At 41.3% G+C, this 25,143-nt stretch overlaps 1 protein-coding gene across 1 annotated transcript in view; it reads right to left on the reverse strand.

Moving 5' to 3' along the window:
• COL4A6 (collagen type IV alpha 6 chain) overlaps positions 1–25,143 on the reverse strand; it is a 486,161-nt gene that overhangs the window by 27,238 nt on the left and 433,780 nt on the right. Inside the window, exons 21-28 of the mRNA XM_058291502.1 lie at positions 24,433–24,593; positions 23,744–23,923; positions 23,044–23,227; positions 4,226–4,297; positions 3,848–3,955; positions 2,651–2,872; positions 2,116–2,277; positions 352–522 (exon numbers count right to left, since the gene is read on the reverse strand). Of these exons, the coding sequence (XP_058147485.1) occupies positions 352–522; positions 2,116–2,277; positions 2,651–2,872; positions 3,848–3,955; positions 4,226–4,297; positions 23,044–23,227; positions 23,744–23,923; positions 24,433–24,593 (1,260 nt within the window). The remainder of the gene's footprint in view (positions 1–351; positions 523–2,115; positions 2,278–2,650; positions 2,873–3,847; positions 3,956–4,225; positions 4,298–23,043; positions 23,228–23,743; positions 23,924–24,432; positions 24,594–25,143) is intronic.

Raw genomic sequence — 25,143 nt, forward strand, 5'->3', positions numbered from 1 at the left:
AGACAGAGATGCTACCTGCCCAACCTCTGATGGATAGCAGGGTGATCACAGGAAGTGAGACCTATCAGATTCCATGGTAAGGATTACGCAAAAGAGTAAATCCATTGTGGCCGTTACTATCCTGGGCTTTATTGACTATGACATTCAACCCAACATTCCACCCAGCAAGCAGTGAGGGTGCCTCACCTTGGGTAAGGATCTGCCTTTAATGCCAACTTTGTCCAACTTATCTTGCCACAAAAGTCCTACCCATGTCCCTCCCCATTCCCATTCCTTGGCAGAAAGGAGGGGGCAAGTGGGCAGCTAAGATGCTCCCTGTTATCACCCACTAGTGCCTTTCTGATCACTTACCCTTTGGACCTGGGAGGCCTGGCAACCCAGTGCCCCCTGGTAAGCCTGGGTTCCCCAGGAAGCCCATTAGCCCTGGAGATCCAGGAAGGCCTTTCAACCCAGGCAGTCCTCTCTTTCCAATTGATCCTGAGTGACCTCTCTCACCTCTTGAACCTTTTTTTCCAGGATTTCCTGAATTAGTACAGGAGAGAATACAGGAGAGCTGTCAAGTGAGGCTCTGGTCAAACCTGGCTTCTGGTTGGTTGGCTTGTAGTTTTGTAAACGACCCTCTAACAATGGAATATGCAGACTGCCAACAGGCAAAGTTCCTAGTGGAGTAAAGCTTTAGCACCTACCACACAGAATACCATGCTGAAGTTCGTAAGGATAGAAAATCCCCTCTGATTACACCTTCTTCTCCCTTTATGACTGTGGTTCATACTTTAGCCACTGAATGGAGCTCTGGGAAGCCAGGGTGGCAACTGGAAGTTCCTGGTACTTTCAGTCTGAATCACTGCACAATGGTTGTTTCCTGAGCCAATCGATGAACTAGAGGTTAAAGTTGAGCTGTTGTTTCAGCCTCCCAGGGAGCCACAGATACAGGGCTGCCCTTTTAATCCCTCAAGCAAGCAGTTAAATCAGCCAGTTCCTTGGCATTAAGGTTGAAAGACCCCCTAGTGCCAAATACTGTAGAAATCTCCAATGCCCATTTGGTCTCCTAGGTATTCTGAGAAGTCTTTCACCATGCTTTAAGTTGGTCAATGGGATTAACCTCCTGAGCTGCTGCCAAAGTGGAATGTTCAGGTACAAAGCAAGGAAATTAAAAAAACCAAAGGATTAAGTCAATGACAACAGAGGTATTTGGGACCCCAAGGGCCTAAGTGAATGGCTGACTTGGCTTTCTATGGGTTGAAAAGCATCAAGTAGCTGAAAGCCCCGGGAATCAGGAATCAAATGGGAGGTTGAGAAGGGGACCTTTACCACAAGGGAAGGAAATTCAGTGGGCGCCAACTCCATGGCAGGAGTTCAGGAATCCCTAGTTTTGCAGGCAAAGCGAGGTTATAGTATACAGTCAGATAATTCCCTAAGCAGCAAAGCTGGGAGTGTTAGTGCATGAGCTTGTATGCTATGTTTTCTTACTTGGACAGCTAAGGAGAAGACCCCAGAAACACAGAAGGACCAAGCAGAGAAAATGAATATTAATGTCTCAGCAAATAACTCAACTTCAGCCACTTGGCCAGAAGTGAGGGGGAATAATGTACTCACTGAGGCTGGAGGAGAAGGGTGGTGCAAGGAAAAGGCAAGCTATGAACACCAGGCTGGAGACAGGATGTGTCAGGCCCCACTGCTGGGTAAGGCATTTTGGCTATGGGTCCTGAGAGGCATGATCCTCTGACAGCCAGGCTACCAAAGTGCTCACGCTCTGCTGAAGTTTCTCCCCCAACCCAAAGCTGGTGCCTTTCTGCCCCACTGAAAGCAGTGGAGACTGTGTTAGACTCACTTCGACAAGCTTCTCTAACTGGGGAAGGCAAGAGGGAAGCTGAAGCATGAAAAGGGGAAGTGAGGCTCTGGGAGAGAGGGGAGAGAGTTTTTGCTGTAATATTCCAGAAGTTAAACTGCAGAAGTCTGTTCTGCTTGGCACGGCAAGAGTGATGAGAGGTTCTGGAAGCCAGGTCTCTTTCCAATTTGGACCGTGTCACACCATTGCTACTGCCCCTCAGGGAGACTGGGCTCCAGGTATAGCTTAAGTCTGTCATGCTGAGGCTCTTCCTTCAAAGGACCTACCTGGAGCACCTGGAAAGCCTGCTGCTCCTGAGAGCCCAGGTTTGCCTTTGATACCGAACGTAACTCCAGGGCCTGGGGGACCTGGCTGTCCCATGTGTCCTGGTGTCCCAGGGCTGCCCTGCTCACCTTTGGGGCCCAGCAAGCCATACTTCCCAGGCAAACCTAGCGAAAGGAAGGGGAAGATGATCACAGCCTCATTCAAGAACAGGGACTGGGTCACCAAATCAACTTCCAGCAGAAGAGCTTGGCTCAGGACCCATACCAGGTGCCAGATGCCACTATATTCCCAGCAGTGAACCAGTCGCTTTGCAAGACATTTTACTATTGTTTATGGTCACTTCTGGAATTACTAAGACAGGAAAAATGGACTTAGATCATTTAAGGAAAATTCCCAGAAAGGGAAGGACAGAGCAAAATCATATTTCATTTTAACCCCTTAAGTAATACATCACCCAGAAGTCCCAATTCAGGCAATAATATTGGTAACTCACAGGCTTTCTGTAGATTGTTAAATAAGGGGGGCAAAAAGAGTCACCCTTGGGTCCTGGAAGGCCAGAGTCTCCTGGAAATCCTCTGTCGCCCGGCAATCCCTGGGGGCCTTGCTCCCCTGGAGCACCATTTTCAGCACCGAAGATGTCACCAGGGACTCCCTTGGAACCTGGTAAACCTGGTTTGCCAACCTTCCCAGGAAAGCCATCTTTTCCAGAAAGTCCAGGAAACCCTGGCAAACCCTTCTCCCCACGAGAACCAGGAAATCCTACACATAAAGAGGTAAAATTAAAAGACCATGAATATCTGGAAGTGATTTTTCTGAGTAGAGAGTTCTAAGATTTTTCTAAAACAAATGCTAACGTTGTAGTAATGTGTTTCAGGAATATCTGGTTGTGGGAGGCCTTGCTCAAAGGCCTCAGGGAGTTTCTATTAAGGTGAAGTTGGGCCTTTGGGAAGAGCTCAGCAACCTGCTTCTAGGGCTCGCTTCTGAAGTTGCCTAATTCTGTTATGATTTCTCCCTTCCTCCCTCTTCTTGGATGGGGAGAGGAAACTGAGGTGCCAATAAACTCCAGGAGCACATGGTTCAAGATGAGCCCTCTGTAGAGCACTGGTGGTCTCTAACTTGAGCTTGCATTGAAATCACCTGGGTGGTAGGTGGGGAACTCCTTAAAATAGATTGCCGGTGCCAATCCCCAGAGTTTCTGACTCAACTCAATAGGTCTCGAGGAGGGCCCGAGAATTTGCATTGCTTACAAGTTCCCAGGTTCTGCTGTGGCTGCTGACCCAGAGACCATACTTTGAGAACCATTGGTATAGTATAGAATAATGAAACTCAGATTAGAACTGTAGAATATAAGTAAAGGGATAGAAATGGACAACTTCCCTCTCACTTTATCTAAATGTTCGTCTTATCTTTAAGGATTTTATCCAGGAAACTGCCACAGAACTGGCAATCAGACAACCTGGCTCCTAATCCTAACTCTGCCACTAATGGTGCCAGGATGTCTATTTCCTCATCTGAAAGTTAAAGGGTTGTCCCAGCTGATCTCTAATTTCCCTAACTGATCTGATGCACTCTTGTTCTCTGGCTTTAGACTCTGTACTGCCTGGGTTTGAAACCAGACAATCCCATCTACACCAGAGGGCAAACCTAATTTCCTGTCATTGGCAGAGGGCACCATAATCCAAACACAGGTTCATGCAAAAGGAGAAGCAGGTAAGGGGAAGCTCCTTTGCTTACCTGGCAATTCAGGGAGGTGAACCAATCCTGGGCTTCCGGGCTCTCCTTTAGCTCCACGCAATCCAGGTTGGCCTGGAATTCCAGGGTAGCCATGAGACCCCTTAGGCCCTGAAAATCCAAATATACGTAGTGAGGGGAAAGGAAAGCCAGTATAGCTAGGTAGGATATGCAATGTTCTGTCAAGAGTCCTAGTCTCTTGGAGGAACTCTTTGCCTCCCCATACTGCCCTCCCCAGTGGCCATTCTATTTCCTCAGTCCACAAGACTGCCCTCTCAGGAGGAATGTGGATTCCCAAAAGCTGCTGGGCCATACCCTGCTTCCTTTGGCTCATGGCCCTCACAAATCTGCTCAGTGGCTTTCTCAGACCCCATTCCATACCTGGGAATCCAGGAGCTCCTGGGAAGCCTGATGGACCATATGACCCAGGAAAAATACAAGGCAAGGTGATTCCTGTAAATGTTAACATGCAAGCATCTGGTGAAGCCACTAAGGCAGGAAAGATTTCCCCCTAGCATTCTTTTCCTTTACTCCCATACCATTCCATTTAATGGGACAACCAAGTTCTTCTCCCCACCCAGCAGGTGGGACCCCAAATAGAAGAATCCCAGCATCGGAAACCCCTGTGAGTTACTCCTTGTGCAAATGTTTATAGAGAAGAATGGCTGTAGTGTTCAAGTGCCAGGCTGTCACTTCCCAAATCATTGGTGTCTGGTAGGCCATCACTTATACAGTGAATGTTGCCTAACAATGTTTCCTAGAAGTAACTTAATGCATGAAGAGCAGCAAACAGTAATCACCTACTCATCCTGCCTTCAGACAGAGGTTCTTCCTAGGATATGCACTTGGCATTGGTCCAAAGGGTCCATTTTATCCAAATGACTAAATTGGAGGGTTTGAAGCGCAGACCCCTTAGGCTCACATGAATGAAGCTTTTCTCAAAACATTGAACACTTTTGACACACTTCATCTGGGGATCTACTGAAACCTATCCATTGTCCTCAGTCAGATGTCATGGTATATTAGTACCAGGCAAACACTGAAAGCTACTCTCTTAGCTTTGAGAGACAAACAGTGAGCCTTCCATCAGCTCCACATTTAAAACTGTCAATTCTGCTACTAGGGAGAAGGGGTAGTCAATTTAAATGGTCAGGATGTCAAAATTGACATGCATGGAATATAACTGGTTCAAGATGGCAGAATGCATTTCTTCAAGGCTCCACCCCCACGGAAGCTTTTAACAGCCAACAAGAACTAGCAGGAACATCTGTCTCAAAACTCCAGAAAATGGTTAAAGGACTGCAGTAACAGGGTGAACACTGAATCAAGAAAAAGGCCACTTAAAAGTGGTGGGGGGGGAGTGGATGTGACTCAAGTGATTGAGTTACCACCTACCAAATGGGAGGTCTCGGGTTCAGTTCCTTGTGCCTCCTAAAGAGAAGATGAGCAGACACAGGAAGCACACAGCGAATGTACACAGTGAATACAAAACAATGGGGGGAGGGAAAGAAGTAAAATAGAAAAAGTAAATGTTAATTTAAAAAGTGGTACCCTGGTACCCTGTCTGGCCCCTCACCCACCTGGAGCTGCCCTGTGCTCCAAGTGAAGATCCTTGGTCCTCTGTGCTCATAATGGGAGCATGTATGCCTGGTCCAATTTGTCTGGTGGTGGCCTGAGCAACTCAATATTTCAGAACGTGGCCTGTGTGTAGAAGGAAGCTCAAGAAACTCTCTTACAAAATTCTGTGGGGGAGTAGTCAAGTCATGCTGCCTGGGGCAAAGGATTGCTGGCTGTAGAACACACACAGGACCTTGAGGAAAGTATTTCCTAGGAAGAGGGTACATTCAGAACAAGTAAATTGGGGAATTCCTAGGGCTTCTCCCTCATGCCCAAGACAAAATACAGGTGCAGAAAGGAGTAGGAAGGATACTACCCTTTGGCCTGGAGCTATTCTCTAAAGTGATTTGTATGGATAAGCCCTGAAGGAAATCACATGCACAGGTCAATCTGCAAAGACTAGGAAAGTGCTTTCTTTTTTCCTTTATTTTTCTTTCCCTTAGCTCCTGACAACCAAGGAAAACTCTGACATAATACTAGCTGCATACAAGCTTAAGGAAGAGAGGTCCTTGAACAGATGCCTCCAACTCTAAATTCCAGCAATAACACATTAAAATATAAAAATATCCAGATTTCAACAAAAGGTCACAAAATATACAAAGAAACAAGAAGCAATGGTCCAGGGAAGGGAAAAGCTTAAAATCAATAGAAACCATCCATGAGGAGGAAAAGACCTGGGACATAGCAAATGGAGACTTTTAAAAAGGTCCTAAATATGCTCAAAATACTAAAGGAAAACATGGACCAAGCACTAAATGAAATCAGAAAAACAATAGATGAACACAAATAGAATATCATAAAAGACATGGAAATATAAAAATGAACCAAAAAGAGCTGGTGAACACAGTAAAAGGAATTAAAAATTCCCTAGAGGGGTTCAACAGCAGATTGGAGCTACAGAAAAAATCAGAGATCTTGAAGATAAGACGATTGAAATCATTCAGTCTTAGGAGCTCAGAGATCTTGAAGATAAGACAATTGAAATCATTCAGTCTGAGGAGCAGAAATAAGAAAGAATGAAAAAAAAGAGTCTGGAACTTGTGGTACACCATCAAGCATACCAAAATACTCACCATGGGACTCCCAGAAGGAGAAGAGATTAAACAAAAGACATGAATATACACATATAAGGTACTCAACAAACTCCAAACAGGATAAGCCCAAATAGACCCTTGCCACGGCATATTATAATCAAACTGTTAAATGCCAAAGATAGAATTCTAGAAAGAAGCAAGATGGTATATACAAGTCAGTCTTAATAAAATTCAGTGGCAATTTTTCATTGGAAATGATGATGGCAAGAAGAACATGGGATGATATATTTAAAGTGCTGAAAGGAAAAATATTGCCAACCAAGAATTGTATATTCAGCCAAACTGTCTTTCAAAAATGAGGGAAAGGTTAAGATATTCCCAGATAAATGAAAGATGAGGGGGTTTGTCATGGCTGGAAAAGCACTACAGGAGAGGATAAAGAAAGTTCTGCAGGTTGAAAGAAAAGAGCTATAGACAATAGATTGAAGCTGCATGAAGAAATAAAGATCTACAGAGAGGGTAATGGCATGGTTAACTATAAATGCCAGTATTATTGTATTTTGGGTTTGTAACTCCACTTTTTACTTTCTACAGGAACTAAAAGGCAAATGCATAAAATGTAATGGTAAATCCATGGTTTTAGACTCATAAGGTATAAATACGTAATTTGTTACAAGAACTACACAAAGGTGTGGTGAATGAAGTAATAAAGGAGCATAGATTGTGTATATGTTGAAGTTAAGTTGGTATTGAAGCAAACAAGATTGTTACAGTTTAAGCCCCATGGTAAATGCAAAGAAAATTTTGGAGACTATGCAAGCTCATAGAGACAGAAATTAGAATACAGGTTGCCAGAGGCGGGGGCAGGAGGAATGAGGAGCTAATGCATAAAGAGTATAGGCTAGGCAGGGCAAAATGGCATCTGAGTGCACCCTTGTCATCTCTCCTGCAAAGAACCGGCTGAGTGGTAACAGAATCCTGCCCCAGTAAGCAGTTTTGGGAACCCACAAAGCAGGAGGTTTCTGGACATCAACCTGAAGAGAGTGCAACAAAAGGAGTGCTTGCTCAGGGTGAAACTGCAGGTTTCTGACACTAGAGCTGGAAGCTGTAGGAAGGCTAAACCCTTCCCCTAGCCACAGCATTACCTGAACACTGCTGCTCGCACAGTGGTTTTCCCCAGCTCCTTGTTCCCCAAACACGCAACCCCCTAAACTGTGTTCCCTGAACCTCATGGACCCCGAACCCCGCAATCCCCTTAATCCATGTTCCCCAAACCCATATTACCCAAGCCCGCATTCCCCCAAGCCCGCATTCCCCAAAATCAGCACTCCCTGTACCCCAGCATTCCCCTAGCCCTCCAGTCTCGGACAAACTCTGAGAGCAGGAGGGTTTTGGTGAGGCATACAGAGGTGCCCAAGGAATGCAGGTTCAACTGTCTGCCCCACTCCCTTTTTTGAGCTTGGAGGAGCATGCCAGCTGGCTTAGGGAGAGGCTAGGAAGAGAGGAGTGGTGAATCTGCTGAGAGAGCTTGATTTACCTATATACCCTGGGATAAGGAAAATTGGTCTGGGAGAAGGTGGAGTCAGGCAATTAATTAGTCCTGCACAGCACACTCAAGGGAAAGGGGCAGTAGAATGTGCTTGGTAGCTTCCAATAACATATTTAGGGTTCCTGGCAAGGTGTGGGTGCTCTCTCTCAAAGAAGCTGAGAGTCATTATTTTCTGTGTTGAGCTGATTCACCAGGGTCCGATTTGAATCTTGGAGGGAGCTCTCACACAGCCTTCCTGCTGCCCTGGGAGAAAGGGAAGTGAGGAAGGGAGAAGGGGGGACAGATAGCCTCCTAAGCAGATTATTCAATTGCAAAGAGGATTCCTTGTTCGAGGCCTTGTCTGGTATTTTTTTTTTGTTGGTTTTCTTTTCTTTCCTTCCTCTTTATCCCCCCATGGCCCTTTTTTTCCCCTCTCTCTCTTTTTTCCTTTTTTTCTTCTTTTTTTCTCTTAGGTGTTGCAGGCAGTGTTTCTTGTTTGCTGTGCTTCCTCATCCACGATTTCCTCTTTTCTGTGTGTACTGATTTTGGCTACCAATGCTAGCGCCTTTCCTACACATCTTTCTTTCTTCCATTGTTTATTGTTTCTCTTACAATCCAATTCTATATGTTTAGCCCCCAATTTTTCTGACTTTTTAATTCTAACACCTCTATTCTGTTTTCTATCTTTTATTCACTCTTTATGTTATTGTCCTTTCTTTTCTCTTTCCCTCTTTCCTCACCACACTGGCTTTTTGTTTTTAAGATTTATTTATTTATTTCTCTCCACCCCCCCCCCACCCCGGTTGTCTGCTCTTTGTGTCTATTTGCTGCATCTTCTTTGTCCGCCTCTGTTGTTGTGAGCGGCACGGGAATCTGTGTTTCTTTTTGTTGCATCATCTTGTTGTGTCAGCTCTCCGTGCGTGCGGTGTCATTCCTGGGCAGGCTGCACTTTTTTTCGCACTGGGCAGCTCTCCTTATGGGGTGCACTCATTGCGCGTGGGGCTCCCCTATGCAGGGGACACCCCTGTGTGGCACTGTGCATGGGCCAGCTCCACACAGGTCAAGGAGGCCTGAGGTTTGAACCTCGGACCTCCCATGTGGTAGACGGACCCCTAACCACTGGACCAAGTCTGCTGCCCCCCACTGGCCTTTTAATTCATACTATATTCTTCTCCATATTCAGTTTACCATCTCATTGTAGGTACTCCACTTTTTTACTATTATAACTCTACACAGCTTACATGAGTTTAATATCCATTCTCCTAAGTCTCACATGGTCCTTCTGCTAACATTTATTATCAATACTACTATTACACTTTTTCTTTTCATACCTCTTTTGCTTTCCCTGGCCCTAGTATTTTCCTTACAGGGAACATAGACAACAACAAGGAAATAGAACAAGAAATGTCAAAGAAAAGATTTAACACACACACAAATAGCATCTAAATAAACCCCAAGACTAGATGGGGAAGCTAATCAACTGAACAAACCCATCAAGATAAAATGATGACCAGACAGCAACAAAAAATTACAAAACATACCAACAATCAGGAAAACATGGGCAAACCCAATGAACAAACTGAACACCAGGAAGAAGGGCAGAATATCAAACAACTAACCAAAGCTCTCAAAATATATATCATGGACCAATTTAATGAAGTGAGAGAAGAGATTAAGGGTATTAAGAAAACACTTAGAGAGCATACTGAAGAAATTTTAAATATACACAAAAAGAGAATGGATATGATGGTGATGAATGGTACGATACAAGAAATCAAAAATACAATTTAGCAAATGACAGCAAACTGGAATAGGCAGAGGAAAAAATCAGTGATGTGGAAGACAGCACATCTGAAATCAAACAGATAGTATAATTGATTGATAAAAAGATAGAAAAAAATCTAGCAGGGACTTAAGGACCTGAATGACAACACAAAATGCGCAAACATATGCATTATAGGCATCCCAGAAGGAGAAGAGAAGGGAAAGGGGACAGAAGGGGTGTTGGAGGAAATAATGGCTGAAAACTTCCCAAATCTACTGAGAGAGATGGATGTACATGTCCAGGAAGCACAATGTACCCCAAACGGCTTAATTCCCAACAGGCCTACTCCAAGACAAATACTTGTCAAAATATCCAATGCTCAAGACAAAGAGAAAATACTAAAAGCAGAATAAGAAAAGAGAACCATCACAAACAATGGAAGCTCAATAAGATTAAATGCTGATTTCTCTTCTGAAACCATGAGGCAAGAAGGCAGTGGTATGACATAGTCAGGGTAATAAAAGAAAAAACATTCCAACCAAGAATACTCTATCCAGCAAAGTGGGCATTAAAAAATGATGGAGAGTTCAAAATATTCACAGATAGACAGAAACTAAGAGGGTATGCCAAGAAACCTGCCCTTCATGAAATACTAAAGGGAGTTCTGCAGGAGGAAAGAAAAAAACAGAATTGGAGGAGAGTATAAGAACAACTAAAAAGAGAAGGAAAAAACCCACAACATACGACATTCACAAATACAAAGAAAATATGGTTAATGTAAGTAATGCCTTGAGAGTAATAACACTGAATGTCAATGGATTAAACTCACCTGTCAAGAGATACAGATTGGAAGAATGGATAAGGAAATATGATCCATCTATATGCTGTCTAGAAGAAACCCAACTTAGACACAGGAATTCAAGGAAGTTGAAAGTGAATGGCTGGAAAATGATCCTACAGGCAAACAATAACCAAAAAAAAAAAAAAAAAAAGAAGCAGGAGTAGCTATTTTAATATCAGACAAAATATACTCTAAATGTAAAACAATTTTGAGAGACAAATATGGACACTACATACTCATATAAGGGGTAATCTTTTAAGAAGAAAGAACAAACATAAACATTTATGCTCCTAACCAGGGTGCCTCCAAGTATGTGAGGCAAACACCAGAAAAATTAAGTGAAGGAATAGATGCCTCTACAATTAAAGTGGACATCTTTAGTGGGCACTATCACCATTGGACAGAACTTCTCAAAAGAGAATCAATAAAGAAACAAAGACTTTGAACAATATATTAGAGGATCAGGACTTAATAGACATATACAGAACATTACACCCAAATACTGCAGGATATACAATGTTCTCAAGTGCACATGGATCATTCTCCATGATAGACCACATGCTAGGCCACAGAGCAAGTCTTAATGAATTCAGAAAGATTGAAATCATAAAAAATAATTTATCTGACCACAGTGGAATGAAGCTAGAAATCTGCAAAGGCCAGAGACCCAAATTAGGCACCAAGATATGGAAGTTAAACAGTACACTCTTAGACAAACAGTGGGTTAAGAAGGAAATTTCAAAAGAAATCAGTAACTATCTTGAAACTAATGAAAATGACAACACAGCATATCAAAACTTATGGGATGCAGCAAAGGCTGTACTGTGAGGGAAATTCATAGCCATAAATTCATACATCAAAAAAGAAGAGACAAAATTGAAGACCTAACTGCACACTTGGAGGAAGTGGTAAAAAAACAACAAACTAAACACAGGGGGAGAAGAAAGAAAGAAATAACAAATATCAGAGCAGAACTAAATTAAATAGAAAATAAGAAAGCACTTGAAAAGATAAACAAACCCAAGAGCTGGTTCTTTGAGAAGACCATTAAAATTGACAAACCCTTAGCTAAACTAAAAAGAAAAAAGTGAGAAGATACAAATGCACAAAATAAGAAATGAGAAAGGGAATATCACCACTGACCACACAGAAATAAAGACTATCATAAGAGGATATTTTGAAAAACTATATGCCAATAAGAAGGACAATTTAGAGGAAATGGACTAATTCCTAGAAACACTTATGCAGTCTACATTGATGAAAGAAAATATTGACGATCCCAACAAACCAATCACAAGTAAAGAGATAGAATCAGTTATTAAAAACTTCCCAACTAAAAAGAATCCTGGGCCTGATGGATTCACAGGTGAATTCTACTAGGCATTCTGGAAAGAACTAAAACAAATCTTGCTTAAAATCTTTAAAAAAAATCAAAACGGAAGGAACATTGCCTAACTCATTCCATGATGTCAAACTTACCCTAATACCAAAGCCAAACAAAGATACCACAGCAAAGGAAAATTAGAGACTAATCTCTCCAATGAACCTCGAAGCAAAAATCCTTAACAAAATAGTTGCTAATCATATTCAACAGCACATTAAATGAATTATACACCATGACCAAGTGGGTTTCATTCCTGGTATGAAAGGATGGTTTTACATAAAAAAATAAATTAATGTAATACATCATATAAACAGATTTAAGGAAAAAAAATCATATGATCATACCTATAGAAACAGAAAAGCATTTGACAAAATACAACACCCTTTCTTGATTAAAAAAACACTGCAAAAGATAGGAATAGAAGGAAACTTTCTGAACATGATAAAGAGTATATATGAAAAACATACAGCTAACATCATTTACAATGGTGAAATCCTAAAATCTTTCCTTCTAAGATCAGGAAAAAGACAAAGACGCCCACTATTACCCCTCCTATTTAAGACTGTGTTAAAAGTACTTGCTCGAGCACTAAGGCAAGAACAAGATATAAAAGGCATCCACATTGGAAAAAAAGAAGTCAAAATTGCACTATTTGGGAAGCAGATTTGGCCCAATGGTTACGGTGTCCACCTGCCACATAGGAGGCCCAAGGTTCAAAGCAGGGCCTCCTGACCCATGTGATGAGCTGGCCCACGTGCAGTGCTGATGTGTGCAAGGAGTGCTGTGGCATGCAGGGTTGTCCCCCACATAGGGGAGTCCCAGGTGCAAGGAATACACCCCGTAAGGAGAGCCACCTGGTGTGAAAAAAGTGCAGCCTGCCCAGAAATGGTGCTGCACACATGGAGAGCTGACACAGCAAGATGATGCAACAAAAAAGACACAGATTCCAGGTGCCGCTGCCAAAAATACAAAAGCAGACACAGAAGAACACACAGCGAATGGACACAGAGAGCAAACAACTGGGGGGGGGAGGGGAGAGAAGTAAATAAGAATAATTCTTAAAAAAAATTGCACTATTTGTAGATTATCTGATCCTATACATAGAAAGACCTGAGAAATCTACAACAAAGCTTCTAGAACTTATAAAAGAGTTCAGCAATGTCGCAGGTTATAAGATTAATGTGCAAAATCAGTATCATTTCTGTACACCAATAATTAGCAATCTGAGGAGGACATCAAGAAACAAATACCATTTACAATAGTAAATAAAAAAATCCAAATACTTAGGAATAAATTTAACTAAAGATATAAAAGACTTATACACAGAAAACTACACAACACTGTTCAGGGAAATCAAAGATGACTTAAATAAATGGAAGTATATTCCTTGTTCATGGATAGGAAGACTAAATATCATTAAGATGTCTATCCTACACAAAATAATATACAGATTCAATGAAATCCCAAGTAAAATCAACATAGCATTTTTTAATGAACTAGCAAAACTATGAAATTTATTTGGAAAGGAAAGAGGCCCCGAATTGCCAAAGACATATTGAAAAAAAAAAAAAAGAAATTGGAAGAATTACACTATCTCACTTCAAAACATACTAGAAAGCTACAGTGGTCAAAAGGGCATGGTATTGGCACAAGGATAGAACCGGAACCAAATTGAGAGTTCTGATATAGATCCTCATATATACGGTCATCTGATATTTGACAAGGCCAAAAATCCCACTCAACTGGGAGAGAATGGCCTCTTTAGCAAATGGTGCTTGAAGAACGGATATCCATATGCAAAAGAATGAAAGAGGATTACCATCTCACACCTTATACAAAAATCAACTCAAGATGGATCAAAGACCTAAATATAAGAGTCAAGATCATAAAGACCTTGGATAACAATGTAGGGAAGCATCTACAGGACCTTGTAAAAGGATTGGTTTCATGAACTTCACACCCAAAGCACGAGCAGCAAAAGAAAAAATAGATAAATGGGACCTCCTCAAAATGAAAGTTTTATGCACCTCAAAGGATTTTGTCAAGAAAGTGAAAAGACAGCCTACCAAATGGGAGAAAATATTTGGATAACATACATCTGATAGGAGACTAATATCCTCCATATATAAAGAAATCCTATATCTCGAAAACAAAAAGACAAACAACCCATTTTAAAAATGGGCAAAAGATTTGAACAGACACTTCTTCAAAGAAGAAATACAAATGGCTAAAAAACGTATGAAAAGATGCTCAAAATCAGTAGCTATTAAGGAAACGCAAATCAAAACTATAATAAGATACCATCTTACTCCCATTAGACTGGTGCCTATTAAAATACAGAAGACTACAAGAGTTGGAAAGGATGTGGAGGAATGGGAACGCTCATCCACTGTTGGTGGGAATGTAGAAGGATCCAGCAATTGTGGAGTACAGTTTGGCGGTTTCTCAAAATACTAGCTATAGATGTGCCATATGAATCAGCAATTGAACTGCTGGGTATATTCCCAGAAGAACTGAAAACAAGGACACAAACCGATATATGCACACCAATGTTCATAGTGGAATTATTCACTATTGGCAAAAGTTGGAATCAACCAAAATGCCCATCAACAGATGAATGGATAAACAAAATGTGTTATATACATACAATGAAATACTACTCAGCTATAAGAAGGAATACAGTACAAACACATGGGATAACATGGATGAATCTTGAGGACCTTAGGTTGAGTATAGCAAGCCAGGCATTGAAGCACAAATACTACATGACCTTTCTGATATGAAATAAGCAAACCAAGCTGTCTCGGAGAGGTAGAGACTGGATATAGGAAATTGAGGGGGAGAGGAAGGTTTTGAGCTGATGCATACATGGGTGAAATCTATAATAAAGTGGAGGTAAGGAGTTGTACATGGAAGGGATAAGATGAGGGCATAGGGATACTATTGGGTAGGGTTTTGTAGGCTTGAGGGGGGCTAGGGTTGGGAGGATGGGTCAAATAGCTCAAGAAACTTGGGGCAGTGTTGGGGGGAAAAGATGAATAGGGTAGATTGTCGGGTATGTGGTTGAAACTATAATGTTGTGAAAACTCTTTAGAAAATATAATAAGGAAGGGTTACCTGTTTAAGTTGCTTGATGGGAGGCATCTGGTATGGGGCAGGCTTCTATGGAGTTTGGGAATGCTCATCTTATAAAAGTGTGTTGTATCATTGGGTGGAGACTCATACAATGAGTGGGAAGGTGTACCCCCATCCTGGGGAGGCCTGATGTTCTCAAACATAGGGAAGTGTGTCTCTCTTTAGAATTGGTGGCTCCCAATGGGGGAGGAAAGTCTAGTGTTTCAAGGCCCCAGCCTTGTTGCAAGTATTTGTGAATCTGGACCTTCAAGCAATGATGCTTGGTTGTCACTGTTGGCCATGAAGGGAGGAGGAGAGAGGAATAGAATAGATGGAAGCAGCATAACTGGGGGGCAATGGAAGTGTTCCACAAGATTGTGCAATGATGGGTATTGGACATGTTAAATTTCACCAAAAATGTATAAAAGTCTATAGGCTAAAATGTAAACCACAGTGTAAAGCATAATGTAACTAAAACTTTAGAAAATTGTACAGTCTAAAACATCAGCCATAATGGAAACCAAAGGGAACCATATTTGTTAGGTAGGTTTCAATATGTGTACATCAGCTATAGCAAATATAACATGAACATGTAAGTAGGTCATTTTTGGGGAAGGGACAAAGTGTTTGATGTTGGATATGTGGGACTCCCCCATATTGTATAGGGACTTTACTGTGATCTAAAACACTTTCGAAGACAAAATTTAAAAATAAAATAAATAAAAAAGAATGTAGACACTGAGGAAGACATGAAAGAAATTGCCTTGCCACTGTATATACATGGCAACACCTATTACAGTGATGAAAGGCAAAACGTCAAAAACAAAGTTTTATGATATTTTTCATTTTTTAATACCCCAACTTAATTTTTAATTTTACTTTTTCTAAATTTGTATGTATTCTATTTGTAATCTTTAAAACTATCATTACTAATTCATTTTCATACTAATAGAATTTGGCAATCAAATGTACACTATGGATATGGTAACAATCAGATGATATTATCTTATGTGTAGCAAATGTTCCACCACAGTGTAATGTGTTGATGGAGGGATGTAGTTTGGGAATTCTGCACATGTGCATGATTGTTTTGTAAGTTTACAACTTCTGTCATAAAAAATATATTTAAAAAATAATAATACGGTGGGTTGGGGAAAAAATACACCAAATGTATGATACGGACTATGATTAGTAGGAAGAATTTGACAATATTCTTTCATAATTTGCAGTGGATGTCTCACAACGATGCAAGGTGTTGGTGGAGGGTTGATGTATTGGACCGCTGTATGATGCTATGCATGTTTACTTTGTATGTTCACAACTTTTACTGTACACTTACCTGTTTATGTATGTTCATATATAAATGATATAAAGATAAATTAATAATAGGGTTGGTTGGGGGAAAATACTTTGGTTAGTAGTAATATTTTGACAATGTTCTTTAATCATTAGTTTAAAAGGTTTAAAAACAATGCAGGTTATTGGTGGTAGGGTGAGTTAGGAGAGTCCTGTATGATGTTATATAAGTTAGTTTTATAAGTTCACAACTATTATTATACACCTATTGTTTATGTATGAGTGATATCTTCAATAATTTTTTTAAAAGAAAAAAAAAAGAATTTGGCAATATATTAGGCTTCATTTTTGAAGAAGTTTTGGGCCACAAAGGGGTTCAGCTATGGCAGGGAAGGAACACTGGTGTGGGGTGTTATTGATGGGGGACACATGGTTGGGAGGCAGTTTTCTAGGGCATGTATATAGGGTATATAAAAATGCTCAGATATTCATTGGGTATTTTCATGGTAGTTACATTTACACACAACAACTGAGGGAGTGCTGAGTTTCTAGTCAGGGGAGCTCTGTCACATTCCCCAAAGGAACAGCAACAATCCCCCAAGTGCAAGGGCAAAGACCAGTGAAGAAGGATGGTCCAATGATGAGCCCTTGATACTGATAACTATGCTTATGAGCCTGTGTGCATGAAATTTCAACTAGTTCTAGAGCTGCAGGTGCCTAAGGGTTACCTCCTGAGAGCCTCTATGTTGCTCAAATGTGGCCACTCTCTAAACCAACACAGCATATAAATGCATTACCTTCCCACCAGCATGGGACATGACTCCCAGGGATGAGCCTCCCTGGCAATGAGGGATTACTACCAATCACTAGCTGGTGATGTGTGGGCAAGCCGCCAACGCCTTGTTAGACGTAGGAAAACCTCTCTAACTATAAGGCCTTTGGGGTTCCACCCAAAAGATGGCGCCAAGGCATGTCCCTCGGAAATCTGCCTTCTCCCCAGCAACTAGAGCGCATGAACGAATCAGCCTCACTAAATTAGCATAGCCAGTAAGCTGCTTGCACATTGCCTCATGGTCTATAAAAGCTACTACACTTCCTCAATAAATCAGACCTGCACCACCAGCCTGCGTCTCCAGAGCGGTTACTATGTGTTGTCTTGCTCTGTTCATCCTTACCTCTTCGGGAGCGGAGCTGCTGGACGGCACCTCAACAGTGATGCAACTAGAAAATACCTTGAGTAAAAGGGGGATACTCATGGCTAAGCATCTTCAAAAAAGAGTTGGGACATCATCAGAGTGGTCACGCTTAAGCACGTCTCAGCAGGATCCAAGAGATAGCCAAAATAGAAAGAACCCTAGGTACTGGTGCCTCTGAGGTCTACAGAGACACACAGGTTGTATGGTCATGGTAGATGGCTCTGGAGTTTAGTGCCTTATCAGTAGGCCCTACTTTGTAATCTGTGTTCCTGAGTTTGATGGAGTTGGAGTCAGATGTGATCTTTCTACACATGCCTCCTCTGTCACTTTTACTGAACCTGTGGTTGACACTGGGGTTGGTGTATACACAGGAGACTTGAATCTCTGGACTGTCCATGTCCCAGCTGGGCCCTGAACCTCAGCAGCATTGCAACTCCTACTCTCCATTTCGTTGGACTTATCTGGGTCAGCTAACAGGGTGGTGAAGATGGTCAACTATCACACCAGCGAACTAAGAGTGCCTACAACTGCAAGCAGGAGAGTCGCATCCATCAACCATGTAGGATCTAAGTGCCCTCTCGATTTAGAGGTGGAATGGACATCACCATCCCAGGGTCCATGAGATGGAGGATTAAAATATGGATTAGAGTGGACTTACTTGTATTCTACTATATAACTATTGTGACTTTAGCAATCGAAGATATTGTATCACTGATGTGGAGACAGTGGCTATGGTAGTTGCTGAGGGCAGGGAGAGGGAATAAGAGGTGTGATATGGGGGCATTTTCAGGAGTTGGAGTTGTCCTAAATTATATTGGAGGGATAGATGCCGGACATTATATGTCGTGCCAGAACCCCCTGAATGGACTGGAGGAGAGTGTAAACTACAATGTAAACTATAATCCATGCAGTGCAGCAGTGCTCCTAAATGTATTCAGCAAATGCAATCAATGTGCCACAATGTTGAAAGAGGTTGTTGATGTGGGAGGAGTAGGTTGGGGTGGGGTGTTGGGTATATGGAACCTCATATTTTTTAATATAATATGTTTAGTGATCTCTGTGTCTTTTTAAAAAGGCAATTAAATTTAAAGAATTAAAAAAAAACAAGTATAGGTTTGATGTTTGGGGAGATGGCAAAGTTTTAGAAATGGAAGGTGTCAGGGTTCAACAATATTTTGAGTATGAGTAACCCACTGAATAGTATGCTTGGGAGTGGTTAAGATAGAGAAATTTATGTTGTAAATATGTTCCATCAATTAAAGGATAAAGAAAGAGCAACTAAAGGGAAAATGACAATAAAAAGTGATATGTGAGCCTGGATGGGACCTGACAAGGGAAGAGAAAAGGCTCAAAGAGACATTATTTGGACATATGAAAAATTTGGAATATAGACTGCTAGCTTTATATCAAATTTGAAGTTCTAGGACTTGATAAGTCCACTTAATGTGGCTACATAAGTAAATATCCTTGTGCTTAGAATTGTACATGACAGTATTATGAGTTGAAGGAGTATGAAGTAGACACCCTACACTCAAGTGTTCAGAAAATGGATGGATGGATAGACAGGTGGATGGAGAGATAGATGAATAGATAAATGAGTGATATGACAAATATGGCAAAATGTTAAACTTGGTGGAACTGGGTATCTGGGAAGGGTATGTGGGAGTTCTCTGCATGGAGTTTATATTATTTTTGTGACTGTCCTTTAAGTTTGAAATTGTTTCAAACTAAAAGTTAAAACAAATTAAAATCGGCCTTCGTAGTTCTTCCCCTAGCAAATTCTTTCTTGCTCATTCATAATTCGAATAAAATGTCTATAAGATCACAGTGGGGAGCTTTAATAAAATACCGGTGAACAAATTGTTTGTTGGCTTCCTTAAGTGCCATTTATAAACCATTGCTATGTATATGAAAATTAGTCTTGCCTATTTATTGAAACAGCGCCCGCAGGTCTCCTTTAAGCCACAGAGCCAATGGTTCTAATAAACTGATATGACTTTTGCCGGTACTTAAATCACAAATTGCATTTCTTAAAAATATGTATACAACCTATGATTCTTATTGCTTCCTCAATTGGCTGGCATTCCCCCTCCAACTCAACTTCTATTTTTCTTTTTTTTTTTTTTTACGGAATCACTGTGATATTTTATTTAGTTAACGAATTTCTCAATTCAAAAGGAAGGACTGGTTTTGTGTGATTATAGTACATTCTAAAATTTAAGGAAATATGCCCAAAGCAATACACTGAGAAAAATTAGTACCTTTGATCTGGTAATGAATGTCTAATCGAACTTGAATTTTACATTTTGAAAATTGAAAATCCTCCACATAAGGTTTTTTTTTTTTTCAATATGAGGGTTTTAATGGAATTTTTGCCCTCTTGTTCTAATCCTAAATCAAGATTGAGAGTTGAATAGTATAATATATTGGTTAATAGGATGGGCTCTGTAGCCAGAGGGACCTAAGTTTGTATCCTAGTTCTGCTTCTGACTAGCTGTATGGACAAGTCACCCTCTCTGAGCTTCATATGTAAAATAGAAACTACCTACCTCATGTGGTATCTGTGAGCATTGTATGAAATAGTGCTAGGAGCATGTAGCCCAGTTCCTGACACCCTAGTAAGTGCTCAATGAATAAAAGTCCTTATCATCTTCCTTAAGGAGGAGTATTCAGAAGGGCTTGTGCAAGGCAATCTCCTGGTTTCTCCTTCAGCCAGGTTAGTGACACTGCTTTGCAGCCTGGGTAGCAACTTTCTGTCTTCTAGACCTCAAACTTCTATAGTCATATTTCCACAGGTGGAGAGACTGCCAAGGCCTGGATTCTCCTTCATAGACAGTCACACTCCCACTTCTGTCATCCCAGACATTGATCAACAAACCTGTTCCTGAGGGTTGTTTCCCTACTATGTACAAGCTCTAGGGGCAAGCATCACATGGTGAGGTGCTTCACTAGGTGAGGGCTTCTAACCCTGCACTCTGGACCAGGTTGAAGAAATGCCTCCACAGATAGTATCTTGAGAGGGACCCTGTAGAAGATTCTCCTGCTCCCAAATGTCTCAACAGCCTATTGTCTCCAATGTACCAAAATGCACCATTGCCATTCCATTGTTTCCTGTCTTAAAGAAAAAAAGCTGGGCAAAATGTAAACATAAAGTCATTCATCCTCTACGTAGCAGATCAGCTCAATTGATTCTTTTCCTTTGTAACAGCCAGGTAAAAACAAAGCCTTTAAAGGATAGGGCTAAAGACAGGCATTTGGAAAGATTCCAGAAAAGATGATGCTAAAGGAGAAGATGACTAGAAACCAGAGGAAATTGAGGACATACTTCCCTTCATAACTTCATAATAGGCCAGTCCTGTACACCACACCAGATTTGTGTAATACAAGTAAAGGGGCAAGATGGAGAGAAGGTAAGGTCTTCAAGTCAAACTGGAATCACCTCTTTCACTTTATATCTCTGAATTCAGAGCCATGAAAGTGGTAAGCATTTCTACCCATGTTCTGGTCGTGGAAGTGCAATAAATGACCCAATTGTTCACAATTTCCCCATCAATGCAAAAATTCATCTACAGAATGAAAAGAACCTTGGATTATCAAGATTCTAATATCTCAATTTGCTCTGGGTCCAACAAATAAATATCGGACATGCATGGGATCTTCCAGGTACCTCTCAAGGCAAGTTATGGCCCTAGTGAAGATCAGAAAATGAAGTTGGGAAGCGGACTTGGCCCAGTGGTTAGGGTGTCCGTCTACCACATGGGAGGTCCGCGTTTCAAACCCCGGTCCTCCTTGACCCGCATGGAGCTGGCCTGTGCGCAGTGCTGATGCGCACAAGGAGTGCCGTGCCATGCAGGGGTGTCCCCCGCGTAGGGTAGCCCCATGCGCAAGGAGTGCACCCCGTAAGGAGAGCCGCCCAGTGCAAAAGAAAGTGCAGCCTGCCCAGGAATGGGCTGCACACACGGAGAGCTGACACACAAGATGACGCAACAAAAAGAAACACAGATTCCTGGTGCCACTGACAACAACAGAAGCAGACAAAGAAGACACAGCAAATAGACACAGAGAAGAGTCAACCAGGGTGGGGGGAGAAGGGGAGAGAAATAAATAAATCTTTAAAAAAAATGGGAGGGAATATATAATTAGGCATCAATGACATACTGTGGAGATCAAGGGAAGCCTTAATGGAAGAAGTGGAACTTACTTTCGACCCTGAAAGGTGGATAGGACGAAACTACATAGAGAAAAGAGGAAGGATATACCAGAAAAAAAGTGACATGGGCAAGATCTTGGAGTTCAAGATGAATGTACTGTGTTTGAGGATAGTGAAGAAGACTGGTGTGGTAGAGCTTTTTTTTTTTAAATTGTGAAACATGTATGGTACAGTTGACATGGTTGGTTGTGTTCATGTTTGGAGACTTTTGAATTCCAAGTTGAGGAGTTTGGACGTTCTGCTCCAGTCAGTGGAGACCTCTGGTGGCTGTGTATTAGAGGAGTAACATGATGAAACTGGTACTTACAGAGATTAAATTGCAAAAGTGTGCGTAGTAGAATTGAGTGGGCAAAGTCTGGAGGTAGGGGATGAGAAACTATTTAGGAAGTTGTTGTCATTCACTTACCTACCCATCCATCCATCCATCCATCCATCCATCCTACCATCCATTTATTTTTTAAAAAACAGGAATTTCATGAGGTAAGCATGATATGAACACTTAGTATCAAGAAAAGGAATGGAACAATATAAGAGACATTGCAAGAGAAGAATAAGAGATAAATCTCGAGTTTTTAAACTTCAGATGGCCAGCAGAAGTGTGGTATCTCTAATAGAAACATAAGTACTGGGATAAAGAGCTGTTCTGGCTATTTGAAAAATGAGTTATTAGCATAGCACATTTACAATCTACAAGCAGGACCATCATTCATTATAAATCTTGAAATTCGAGTAGAATAAAAAGTTTAATAAAGGGGAACTTAAGGTATCAAATGGGGATTAGATTAGATACAACTAGCGTCTCTTCCCATTCTGAAATTCCATGAATTGAGGGAAGATTCTTCCCTGCTGCACTAATACTACCCTACAATTTAGAGGACACTCATTATTTTTATAGTATTTGTAGCAAATGGCCATCCAACTTTTATTTGAACTCTTCCAATAATTTTGAGCTCATATCCTCTGAAGGCAGCCCATTACATTTTCAGACAGCACTGTTAGGAAGTTCTTCACTAAGTAGAACTGAAATCTGCCCTCTACGCATACCCTAATACAATTATGATCCTTTCCCCACATGAACACTCTTAAGAGAACTGAAAGTAGTGATTATAGCCAGCCAAGTTTCTTTTTGTCACAAATATCATGCATCTGGTCATATCTACACTTTACATGGGATCAGTTTTCCATGTCCAAAGCCATTAGATTCCCTGACTCACCTGGAGGCCCAGGGAGACCTTGTTGCCCTGGTAGTCCATCTATTCCTTGATCTCCAGGAAGCCCATGAGATCCAGGAGGTCCTGGCTGCCCAATTCCTGGGAAGCCAGTTGGACCAAGATGGCCTTTTTCACCAGGAAGTCCTGGCAACCCCTTTTCTCCTGGAAAGCCCTGTACACCATCACCCTAGACAATACACAAAAAATGAATCTGAACACAGGAAAAGAGATAACCAGTATGACTAATGGTTTGGTTTTTGTTAAAACTTTCTCTATCACTCTATTTTATCAATTAACCTCTTCTGAGCTTAGTTAGTGGGAATGAGCCTTGTCAGGCCTGGGTAATTTGTCAATGGAAAAGATTGGAGGGCAGGAATCAGGAGGAGGATAATAGTAATCCTTGAAGTTACAGAAAGCAACTGAATTACTTGAAGGAGAAAACCACTAGGAAGCTGAAGCATGTTAAGTAATATGGTCAATTGTTAGTAGCATTTATCAAACGAGACAATGGCCAATTCTAATAGAAAACAATTCTTCTTTTACAGAAAGGAAAAGCCCAGAGCAAAAAGTATCCTGGGTGTTTTAATGAGTCAGTATCAGAGACAGGAAGAGATGTTCCAGAACTCTATTGCACCCTGCCTTATGGTCCATAAATCAGGTATGAGAATTTGTCAAGATAATAACCCAGGAATGATAAACTTACCGGAGGACCTGGCAGACCTGGTAAACCTGGTACTCCATCCTGGCCTGGGGCTCCTGTCTCACCAGGGAGACCCTGAGGTCCAGAATCACCTGTCTCTCCTGGCATCCCTGATCTGGTACTAAGAGTTGGTTCTCCCTTATCTCCTTTGGGGCCTGCAAGACCTGGGGGACCAAATAAACCCTGACAAGAGAAAAAAGGGAATAATCAGGAGTTTAGACTCCATGGAATTCTGGCACCTAGCATAAGATTTGGTCTAATACAAGCACTTGGCACATTTTGGCATTGTCTTGGCACTTTATCGTGTTGTCATCTGGGATTATAATTGCTCATTTATTTTTTAAATTTTGAAATATTTGAGGACAGGAATGTAATCTTATTTCCAATTTTATCTTCAGAGCTTATCACAGTGTAGGCAAATGTAAGGAGCAATACACATTTTTGTGGATGGAAGAAAGAAAGGCAGGGAGAGAGGTAGGGAGGAATGGAGGGAGGCAATATAGGTAAGTTAAGGCAAAAAGGGAATTTAGAGACCATCCAGTCAGACCTCTTCATATTACAAATTAAAACCAGAAACTTTGTTGTATCCCCACCATACTTTATGTGCTTTACAGTTCCCACTAATTGCTGGGGATTGAGGGGTACTTGAAAGCCTCTATTGTGCCCTAAGATCCAAATGTGGCAAAACTTACTGGATTCCCTGCTGGGCCCTCTGTGCCTTCAGAGCCTGAATCTCCTTTGGTTCCTTTGAAGCCTGGAAGACCCATGTGACCTGATGGCCCAGGCAGGCCTGGTTCCCCAGGTGGTCCAGTGTTAGAGACACCACCATCACAAACACAAAAACCTGAGTCCCCTGGGGGAAAAAAAGACATGAAACAAAGTGGGGCACCTTTCCAAGAAGAAGGAAGACCTGATAATAGAAATCTGTGACTTGACTTCATGAATGGAATTAAAATGCCTTTGGAGAACAGATCAAATGAACTAGGTTCATTCTCCATCAAAGTGTGTCTATACTAGTGATTCTGATTTCATTCATCTGGGATGGGGCCCAGGCATTGGTGAGTCTAATGTGCAGTCAGAGACACATTGACCTACACAAACCAGCTAAAGGCTCTGGAATCCAATCCATTCAAAGCATTTCTTCATCAAAATGTTTTTTTTTTTTTGACTCTGTACACTAGAGAGAAATGCCAAACAAATCAATGACAGAGATTTCAACAAAGCACCTTTAAAGAAGTTTGAAGGTGTCCCTAGTACTATAATCCAATTACCTACATTTTCCATGCCTATGGTCTTGAAAATGAGAATTAGTGCCAATATAGGTGACTCTGAGGTCCCCTACGATCCTGCAGAGTCTCTTCTTACTTTTAGAAAAGTGATAATTCCCTGAAACTCTGAGAGAG

Source organism: Dasypus novemcinctus, chromosome X (genome assembly GCF_030445035.2).
Source record: "Dasypus novemcinctus isolate mDasNov1 chromosome X, mDasNov1.1.hap2, whole genome shotgun sequence".
Taxonomy (NCBI): Eukaryota; Metazoa; Chordata; class Mammalia; order Cingulata; family Dasypodidae; genus Dasypus; species Dasypus novemcinctus.